Source organism: Psammomys obesus, unplaced genomic scaffold (genome assembly GCF_907164565.1).
Source record: "Psammomys obesus unplaced genomic scaffold, mPsaObe1.curated_primary_1811, whole genome shotgun sequence".
Classification (NCBI taxonomy): Eukaryota; Metazoa; Chordata; class Mammalia; order Rodentia; family Muridae; genus Psammomys; species Psammomys obesus.
The window spans coordinates 935,542-946,556 of record NW_026592510.1 but is presented as its reverse complement, the minus strand read 5'-3'; the positions used below and the strand labels follow the sequence as shown (position 1 = coordinate 946,556).

The 11,015-nt window shown below is 43.6% G+C and overlaps 1 protein-coding gene across 1 annotated transcript in view; it reads right to left on the bottom strand.

Annotated features, from left to right (window-relative positions):
- Positions 1 to 11,015, bottom strand: part of Myof (myoferlin) — a 104,367-nt gene that overhangs the window by 69,143 nt on the left and 24,209 nt on the right. The window contains 3 exon segments of the mRNA XM_055614162.1: positions 4,132 to 4,248; positions 5,486 to 5,610; positions 9,582 to 9,664. Of these exon segments, the coding sequence (XP_055470137.1) occupies positions 4,132 to 4,248; positions 5,486 to 5,610; positions 9,582 to 9,664 (325 nt within the window).

Below are 11,015 nucleotides of genomic sequence, written 5' to 3'. Positions count from 1 at the left end.
AGATAGATAGATAGATAGATAGATAGATAGATAGATAGATAGATAGAATTTGTTTAAAAAATCCATTCGTAGGCCCCAGAAGGCAGTAGGTGCTAGGATAATGCTGTGTTTACCACACTTGATCTTCTTCTATCTGCCTGAAACCTTCCATGGAAGCACCAGGCTGGACCCTGCTGCTCCTGCCTGGTAAGATCTGCCCACCAGGCCCACCCGGAGCAAGGCCATCTCTGCTCTAGGCAGTGGGGTACTCTTGGCTCTTTGACAAACAAGTTCTCTTTCTATTTCGATCCCACCAGCTCTACCCAGACACACGACCTTTGTAGGATGACCAGAATCGAGTTCTCCGCTGAGCTAACCAGATTCACGGAGCAGACATGCTCATCTCTCTCTCCTGTGGCTCCCATGGCCACAAGGGAGGGATGTGCTTGGACTCTCAGCTCCTGTCTTGCCTTTGAACTGTTCACTGTTTTGTTTCACATTTGGTTTTAATTAAATGTCTGGTATAAGCTACATCACTATCTGTGTCTAATTATTTTTAACAAATGGGGCAAATTCTGTTCTATGTCCCAGTTTAAAAAAGGCTGTTCTTTTATACGCTGACATATGCAGTGGGCAATGTATATTGTTTGTGCTTTGTTTTTCACTTTGCTTTCAGTTTTTAACCAAATGAAGGAAATGAGCCTCTTTGGTTGTTGGCCTTCAGTGGCTTTCTCTCCCACTGCTGTTCCCCTTCTCTCATTACGGTTGTTAAAAGTGAAGAGAAAGTGCCTGGATTTAAACTGCACCCTGATGACAGCAAAAAGCAAAAACAACAGATAAACAAAACCCCACGAGATATTATAATGGCTGGAGGTCCAGCCATCATAGCATTTCTTCACGATTCTTAATTCCAAGTGGCAGTCTATAACAACTCGGGCTCCGGGCCGCCCCGCAGTCACTTACTTCGGACTTCCTTGGAGGCCCACAGGACATGTATAGCTAGTCTCCTGCGCAGCCCTGCACTAAACAGCATGTAGGCTGCCCCCCTTTCCCACCAGCCCCCACCTCTCTTTTCTTTTTCTTAATTTGACTTCAATATGCAGTGAAAAATCTTTATAGAGTTAATAATGTCGTGACGTGGACATAAAGACTCTAGCCAGGACCTTTTTGGAGGAAGTGAGGGATACATTTCTTTGAGCACTGTCTTCTTAGTTAGAAGCAGAAAATGGGTTTGTCTTGTGTCTGTGTCACAGCACAGACTCATGGCATCCCACTAAAGAGGCTCTTCAAATAGAGCCTAAAAGGAAGAGCCTAGCCTATAGGATTTAGCTTGAAAAGTCAAGACTAGTGTAGCACTCTAGGCATTTGGTTAATCTTAATTCTTTTTGCTAGTAAACTGGTATATTTATATCTCAGCCCTTTTGGGCTTCTATAACAAAAATACTCTACCATCATCTGGAACTAATAAATAATAAATATGTATTTTTCCCAGTTCTAGAAAGCCAATAGATTATGTATCTAATAAAAGCCATTTTCTTATTCAGGGAAGGAATCTCCTAAATATTTCTTCACATGGTAGGAGAAAAACACATCTCCAGAGCATTCTTTATAAGGTGGCTAATGTCCCCTCATGAGGCCAGTGCTTTCACCATCTAAGCACCACTGAAATGCCTTAATGCCCACCCATTTGCTTTGGAAGTTGGGTTTTAGCATATGAATTTTAGGGTGACAACACTTAGACCATGCTAAGGGACAAGGACTGTGTCCCTGAGATAAAAGCAGTCCTCAGAACACAGGAGCCTCACCACATTTTGGTACACCCCCAGGAATTATAACAAGGTAACTGAAAAGCAGGGATGGGGGACAATTTCTGATCCTAGCACAGAGCTGCCGCACCTGTGTTAGGATTAATGCACCCAAGGTCTCAGTCTTCCAGGTGAGCACGCCCTGTGCTTGACTAGGTGTCGCAGGGGACATTCATATGCTCGCACTTGACTGAAAGTCTCACGTTAGCACAGCTATTCCATATTACACATCAAGAGACTGGGATAACTGAGGAGTAACCAAAACTTAAATCCAAGAATGGTGCCACGGGGTTAACTGGAGAAAACTGTTTATGTCTGGAGCAGGGTGATGAAGAAGGACTAGAACTTTCTTAACCGTTATCTCCTAATGACTTGTTTTGCTGGCCTGTAAATCTACTTTAAGAGATTGGTTCAGTCGTAGAAAAACTGTAAGCAGTTCTGGATTCTAGAGGCAGACAGGTGAACTTACATTCAAGGCAGATCATACATCCTTCTTTTTGGAAATTCTCATGGATGGGTTTCAAAGAAAAAGGCTACTATGTTTTTTTGTTTTGTCTTGTTTGCGGTTTATATTACCTAAACTGAATCATCCTATCAGGTAACATAAACTTCCAGGAGAGCGTTTTTGCCCAGGCTATGATGTTTGCTAACTTGGTGGGGGGTGGGGATACTTCTTTTCCTATGTAGAGTTCTGCCCTGTGCCTTGCTCCCCAGGAGAGATAAAGTAAGGAGTGAAGAGAAAGGCAGCCTTAGGAAGGTGGGGGAACATTATCCTCTGCTCTTGAAGGAGTCCAAGGACTGGAAATGGGGCTGCTCAACAGCTGAGCTCCAGATGTTCCAAATGTGTATGACGAAAAGTCTACCAGTACTGACTCAGATACTAGCCTGACTTAATTGTCTTAGTGGAAGTCAGTGAACAAGGCCATGAGGTCAGGGGAGAAAAAAACGTCTACAGTAAGTAGATACTCACTGTCAGTCATCCTAAAAGGGGGAAGATTTTATAGCTGGAAAACATTAGTTGACTTCAAGGAAGAAAACTACCTTGGCTCAGCTGAGAGCTCATGACAGCTAGGCTTGGAAGCTGAGATAAAGATGTGCTCAAGGCATCACCTGGGCCCAGCCGTAAGAAGGCAGGCTGGAAACGGGCAGGAAGCCTGACAATAAGAGACTCAGACTCAGCTATGACCCTGAGCTCATAGCTCTGAGACCAGCCACTTCATGCCAGCCATCCCACTGTTTACTTGATTCAGAGTTGACAGCTTTTGTAAAGTTGCTGCTTAGTTTTTCCGTAACATGGGAAAATGAGAGAAAGCCCTTTCCAGTTCTCAGAATGGAAGATGTAGCAGCCTAAGGAAGTTGATCTAGAACAAGTCAGGTGATCTAGAACAAGCCAGGAGAGGCCCTGGCCAGAGGAGTGTCTGCGAGTCAGTTGTTCTCCGAAACCGTTCAGATTTGTGTGTCCTAGAACATTGACCTGAGAGTCTCAGAAACAGAGAGGTGAACTTGGGAGACTTTCTGTTTTGAAGGAGGAAGGGACTTAGAGCCATTGTAATGTCAGCCGGAAGAAGGTGTGTCCTTAGCACTGTGAAGCCTGAGGTGTAGCAGCTGCTGTGAAAGTGGAAACTGGGTGCTCTGGTTCCTATGCCATCAGGGGAGGGAGCTCTTCCTCACAACCTCTCCACCCAAAGGGGGGAACACTCTGTTCTTGTCAAGTACAGCAGATATGTGGCAGTCAGTCTTGATTTCAAACTTGCCTGGATTAGCAAACCTAGGAGATTAGCTGTGACTCTGGATATTTCTTGGTGTTCCTAGAGACAATAGGTCATGAGGCCTTGGATATAATTAATGTGCTATCCCTTACTGAATTTATAGCATGATGGCATCATCAGGAGTAGATGACAGCAGAAAGTGGAGGAAGCAGTTCTCTAGGGACTGTGAGATCCTGGCCTCTTTTTTCTATTTTCCCTCTCTCTGTTGCCTGTCCACAATGAAGAAGCTTCTCAGCCACACCCTCCTTCGGGGATCCTGTTCTGTCCTGTTTGCCTGGGACTATACAACCATGGACTAAACCTACAAAAACAGTGACATGGACCAAATTCATAGAGACAGTGAGCCGAAATGAATCTTGCTGCCCTGAAGTTGTCTGTGTCTGGTAATTTTGGTCATAATGCCAAAAGCTAATATTACACCTAGTAACATCCCAGTGGCTGAAGCAAGGCTGGTTGTCTTCAGTGGGCTGTCATGGATATATCAAAGCACTATCAGAGAGACAGCATGAAGCAGGTCTTTCTCCACAGATGACTCTCCAATCCCTTCCATCCCATGCTAAGTTCACACTGACGTTTACCTCAACAACCAGAAGGTCATCATTTGAAATGGGCTCGAGCTTCTTTTCTGGTGGTTTCTTTTCAAGGAAAGTGCTCAGTTCAACCAAGATCCTGCCTCTGTAGGCTACCCCTTCTCCCTGAAAGGCAAGAACACAGGATTACACCCATAGGCAGTTAACACACATACACACACACACACACACACACACACACATACACACACACACACGGACACACACCATTTTCCGTGGTCTTAACCTCCAACATGAATCAGCTAACAACTTCCACTAATCCAAGTCTTTAATATCTAAAGAAGGACTCATTTACTTTCACGTGGACTCCAAATGATGCATGAGATGCCAGGGCAGAAAAGGGTCTTAGCTTGACTAAGGCTGGAGAGTGTGAAGCCATGCTCTGGATCTGCAAGGAGTTCCTGAAGCAGGGTGGTGATGGAGACTAGGCTTGAAGTCCTGTCTATCTTAGCTCATCAGAGCAGCCCTGCATTTTTGTTTATTTATTAACTTGGATCCTTTTCTTCCCTTCTTGTAATAAAGAAACTGTTATGTGGCAACTAGACAAGTCTTAGAGTGACCAGGAAGCAAAGGCTGAAGATGCTCTGGGTATGCCAAAATACGAAAGTCAAGAGTGGATATTCCCACCACACTCAGCAATGGTTGCTCATAGAATCTTCTGCGGAGAAGTGGGAAGGCTCTCAGTTCCTCGACTGTCTTCACTGTTCCCTTCCCAGGGCTTTCCCGCTATTATAATCATTTTTTTTTTTTTTTACGCCTAGGGGATGAATAACCAAAAGACATTTGACTTCTGCTGTAGTCAAAAGAGAATTTCCCATCTGCAAACTGAAGCGCAAGAATAGCTTGGGTCTTCATGGTCATGTCCCCGTAGATCCTGGAACATGCATTGGAAGAAGCCAGCATCGGCTGCTGACGGTTCCCATTAACGTAGAGTTGAAGACTGGATGGATGTGAGCATGCCACTTACCCCTTTTTATTACTCAGTCACGAGGAGCCTTTTCTTTTCTTTTTTAGGCAGGGTCTTGCTATGTAGCTCTGGCTGGCCTAGAACTCACTATATAGACCAGGCTGGCTTCAAGCTCACAGAGATCCACCTGCCTCTGCCTCCTGAGTGCTGAGATTAAAGGTGTGTACCACTATGCCTGGCCTTCCGGGATCTTTTCTATTCTTTAATTCTAAGTCTTAAGAAGTGTAAGGCTTCTTTAACACTTTATCAGCCGAACGGCAGGTCTGTGTTAGGGCTGGGGAATGAATGTGCCCCTACATGAGATACTTATTACTATTATAAGAAGGAACCCATTAACTAATCTCCATCAATCACAGCTTTAATTGAGAAACTAACCTTTCCTGTATTCAGTTCATCATAGGGATCTGGGAATCCTGTGTACTCTCTGGGGCTTCCGTAAAGGTTCAAATAACAAGGTCCGAATGTTGGGACAAAGCCCAACTCTGTCTCTCCTGTATTTGCTGAGACATAAACATCATTATTACATTTCAGGTCTTTAACATTCAAACTATGGAAATAAATATTAGTTATTAGTCAGTTAGGTGAGATGAAATTTTTCGTCTAGTTTGTAAATTAGTTGCATTAGTGAAAATTAGGGACCTGCCATATTCCCATTTTACTATTGCTTAAAGACATTAAAAAAAATTGGAATAATTGAGACAAGCTTATCTTTACAAAAGGAATACTATTTAAACGAAACAATAAGGTTTTTAAGTTGCTCTTCATATTTTTTGCAAGTTTATAACTGACATTAAATTGGAAAGAGAGAGAGGTATACACAGAGAGAGACGAGAGAGAAGAGAAGGAGGGAGGAAATGCAGAAAGAAGGGAGAGACTGTGAGAGGAGAGAGAGAAAGAGAAAGACGGGAGGAGGAGAGAGAGAAAACACAGAAATGAGGAAGAGTGAATGAGAGAAGAGAGTGATGAGAACAAAAATGTCTGGATTATATAGTGAAGGGGAAGGGAGGCCCTTGCCCCTGGGCTGGAAAGTTTAGGGTAGAGGCAGTGTATGCCCTCCATGCCCTGCAGCAGGTAGAGACTGAGGGAGAACCTGGAGCAGATGTTATTTAACTTCAAATAGTATGGTAGGCACTGTTAAAAGTACAGTAAAAAAAAAATAAATAAATAAAAATAAATGTATCAATGAGTTCCTTAAGCTTGTAAGAATGTGTGCTCTTCAGAAGTGCTAAGTAGATTGTCATTCATTACTTTCTTTCCCGGATGATCATCTGATAAACTCTGTTTCAGCTATTTGGACTCAGCAAGATTACCCCTCCATGAAGGGTACTGAGGGCAGGAAAAATATTTCCCTACTTGGCAAGGAAGCCACCAAATCAAGAGGAAATCATGGGTGACCACAGGGAATACAAGAGCTTTCTTCGTTGGGCTGAGTGGTCCCAAATGAAAAAGGAATAGATCTTTTTCCAAAAAGCACAATTAGGAGCATTCTCAAGTGATATATGGAGGTCAAAATTTGGTTCACTAGTTTGATTTTGTGTCTTTAACATTCAGTGGTGTATGATCAGGATGTTGGGCAGGCATAAAGGGTTGAAGCCCAGAGTCTCAGGGAAAGAATTGTTCATGGAAAGAAGGTTGCTGATGCCAGCGTTTCTCCAACTCAGAGCCCTCATCTAGAGGAACAATAACATCGCCTTAGGAGAACTGTAATGGTCAGCATTGAGCAAACTTGCAAAAAATGGCAGGTACTGCACAAACCAAAATACATGTTATGATACCTTGTATTGGGGAAGCATGAGAAGGGAAAGTACTCATATCTTCCAACCTAGAGATTCACATTGAAAGTGGGGCAGAGGTACTTTTACTCATTATTGAAACTATAGATTTAATAGTGCTCTGCATCTATCCCCATCGAACACGAACGACAACAAAGGCATTATTTGCAGTAAAGCAAATTATTCGCAGAGAAGGGCGGTGTGCATCTGTATGAGAATGTAATGCAGGGCACAGGGGATGGCTATCAAACTTGTCTTAAACTCAGCCATGCAGGACAAACACACACCACTCGTGAAACATTTCTAACTCCAGCAAAACGGTATCTGAGGCAGTGAAACGTCAAAGTAGGGTTGCTAAGGAAATCAGTTAATACAGCCCAAGTAAGGTGACAGAGGGAGGATAGGAAACTGCAGAAGATGGCAAAATTACAAAGCGTAAACCTGTGTATGACGCAGCCCCAGTTCCCGAAGAGGAGAAATCTACGTAGTAAAAATAGGACTGGTTAAAAACAAGAGAAACATGGACAGTATAAAACAAACACTGCAAAGTTAATCATATTCTGTGCTGGATCAGCAGCTTAGCCACAGCAGGGAATCCACAATTCACACCCAAATCCCACGAGCCTTTTCTAGTTCCTGCTAGTCTTACCAGTTAAGTGTCACCCGGCACATGTAAATAACCCAAACTTGCCTGCTTCAAAGAGCCCAGCGTTTGGGAAGAGCTGGCTTCCCACAGCCACAGGAAGCAGGTGAAGTTACCAACACAGCATGCTTTTAATAAAACATTTACACATCCTTAGCTGGGGCTGTGGCCAGAAAATGCAAGTTAATTTGGTTTGAGGCAATATAAGCAAACACCTGTAGTTAAGCCTGGATTATGTGACGCGAAGCATGGTTTGTTCCTTTGTGGGTCAGGGAGAGGAGGGGTCAGCTCCTTGTTTTGGGACCCTGAACCAGGCTACCTGCAGGACCTGTAATGGCAGAAATGCTCGGAGAAGAAGGCTGAAACTGCCTGTAACGATTTCTGTGTATAGTTCTGAGGCCATCACTGAGTAAAAATATTTTTGCCAGTATTTCTTGAACCACTACCTTTAGATATTATTTACCAAGTCCCTACTTAATACGTGGATTGGGTTGCTTTTACTCATTCTCTGTACAGACGGGGCCCTTTTTAACCTCTCCTGGTCTTCTTCTTTAACCTCTAGTGAGCGCATCTGTATTGCCCACTCAACAAAAAGAGGCTCCGAGCACGCCTACCCTTCTTCTATCCACCCTTCGTCTTTGTTCTCTATGCTCGTGTTTTACACTTCAGAAGGGAGATGGCATTTATGTTCTGTTCAAAGCTGGGGATGTAGCTTAATACTTGCTTTCGGCAGAGAAAGGGGCAATGATTCCGCTTCCTTTGCTGAAGCTCCAGTGTTACGGCCCCTTCAGCAGGGAATGCGCAGATGAAATCTCTTCCTGACTTTCAGCTGTTCGCTTAAAATACTGCCACACATGGCTTTCTATTTGAACCACGCATTTCTGCCTACCTGTTTTCCCTGAGATTTAGAATTGTCTTTCTTTTTAACACCTCAAGATATGAAACTAGTGTCTTCTTTTATCATCCTGTCTCTAGGATCTTCCCTTGACGTTAGTTAGGACTAATACTATTTATTTACTATTTTGTGGCCATGAGTGTTTTGCCTGCATGTATGTACATATGTGCCTTCAGAGACCTGAAAAGGGCATCAGAGCCCTGAAACTGGAGTTATGAATGGTTGTGAGCCACCTTAAGGGTGTTGAAAACCAAACCCAGGCCATGTTCTTAACCACTGAGCCATCTCTCTACAGCCATGTTGGTGCTCTTCAAACACTGATGCTCTTAAAACACATAAAATGAGGATAAAAGTGTCTCCAGAGAAAATTTTATTCCAAATTACTTCACCTTACTCAGTATGCTTAGTGTCCTGACCCTTGCAAAACCTAAGCTGCAAGTATTAATCTGCTTATATCAATTTTTTCTCTTTTAACTGCTTTCCTTTTCTTTACTTCAGCCCCTGGACGTACATCAAACCGTAATAACAGGTACAACTATGTGTGGGCACTCTGTACTGATAAGCAAGACAGTTCTAAAACAGCACATGGCAAAAAGGTTTTGGATAGGAGCAAGAAAACTAAAAACGTATTAACTTGTTGTTTGCTTCCATCACTAATTATTTTGCTGTTTATCACCAAAACATCACTGGCGTGGCCCAATTGTCTTTAGGTGCATACGTGCTTGCATACCTTCGGTCATGTGTATGCATGGGGGGATGGGCATGTAGGCAGTTGTCCTAGGAATTGAGCCCAGCTTTTTGTACTCTCGGGTACACGCGCCAATGACTGGCCACATTGCCAGCCCCGTCTCTCATTCCTGTTTTGAGACAGGGTCTTACGAAGTTGCCGGGGCTGGAGGAAGACTGCCTGTGTAGTCCAGACAGGTCCCAAACGTGGTATTCTCCTGTCTTGGCCTCCTCTGCAGCCACCAGTTCACAGTTCTGCGCTGTCAGGCCCCGGTACATTTGCCTTTTAAAGGCATCGAGCATGTTTCTAGGTGACTGCCACAGCTCAGACTTTCTGGCTAAGTACTACTCCTCAACCACTGAACCGCTGGGGCACCTGGGTCTGTTCTTTGCCAGAAGCTTTGAATCCTGGCTTCTGCTCCTCAAGTGACTTACCTTCTACTTCTCCCCCAGAGGAGGCAATTTTAGAAAGGTACAGATACGTTGTCCCAACTACATCATTTTTGGTAAGCCGGTCCCTGTGTAAAAAAGAGGTTGGTTACACCTTCTGCCTCTGAAGGTATAGCTTTTTTTCTTTTTCTTTCTTCTTCTTTCTTATTTTAATTTTATTTTATGTGTATTGGTGTGAGGGTGTCAGGTCCTCTGGAATTGGAGTTACAGAGAGTTGTGAGCTGCCATGTGGTTGCTGGGAATTGAACCCAGGTCCTCTGGAAGAACAGCCAATGCTGTTAACGACTGAGCCATCTCTTCAGCCCCCTTTTTAGTTTTTTCGAGACAGTCTTTCTCTGTGTAGCCTTGGCTGTGCTGGACTTACTTTATATACCAGGCTGGCCTCAAACTCACAGAGATCTGCCTGCCTTTGCCTCCCCAGTGCTGGGATTACAGTTGTGTGCCACCATGCCCAGCATAATGTCAACTGAGGAGTTAGAAGACTCTAGACCTCAGAAACTGTCCTGTCCAGTGGTTTCAGGCTTTACTGTACAGAAAGATTGTGTGGAAACTTTCCAGCTTCATCAGCCAAGCTCATTTCAGGAAGTCTGGGCTAGAGTCCTGAGTGGACGCACAGCAACTACACCTGCAAGTCTATGCCGACGGCTCTCCAGGCGCTCTAGAGACCGTGATCCAGTTAGGCCTTCCATTCCGCTGTCATGAAGGTGAGATCTGCAGAAAGCTCAAAGGCTTTTCAAGCGGCCCTGCTTAACATCATCTCCATAAAAGAGACCGACCCAGTTTATATGATGTTACACCATTGGCTTATTAGTCTTACTGTAAAGTGGAGCTGAAATCAGTCCCTGCCCTGCAGAGTTACCATGGAGATGGTGAGGCCACTTGCCCATGCTTCTTCCTCAGAGGGCCGAGCGCTGTCAGTTGAACCCTCCATCCAACAAGAACATTCATTGAATGGTCTTATGATGGCCATTGGTTCTGAAAGGTTGGTCTATTAAGAATGTTTAAGTAACCTCTCCTTCCTCCTTCCTCCTTCCTCTCTCCACTCTGCTCTCTTTTCTTGAGCCTTAATCTTACTATGTAGCCCAGGGTGACTGAGAACTCACAATTCCCTCAGCCTTCTAAGAACTGGGTTCACAAACATGTGCTACTATGTCTGACTTAATGAAATTTTTTTCCCCTTTGGGTAAGCAACTTTATGATTTACCTTTTTAATAATAACAAAGAATTGTTTTCAGACATTTTGGTGAATCTTTCCACAAAAATTGGTTTATTCTATTTCTGAAGTCTCTTTTGGACAGTCTAATAGAATTAACATTCCTAATTTCTTATCTTTGAGAATTTCAGGTGACTACCTCCTTTATTTTGTTTATGAACAATTGAACCAAGATATCCAAAACTTTCCTGAAAAGCCTTTTTTTT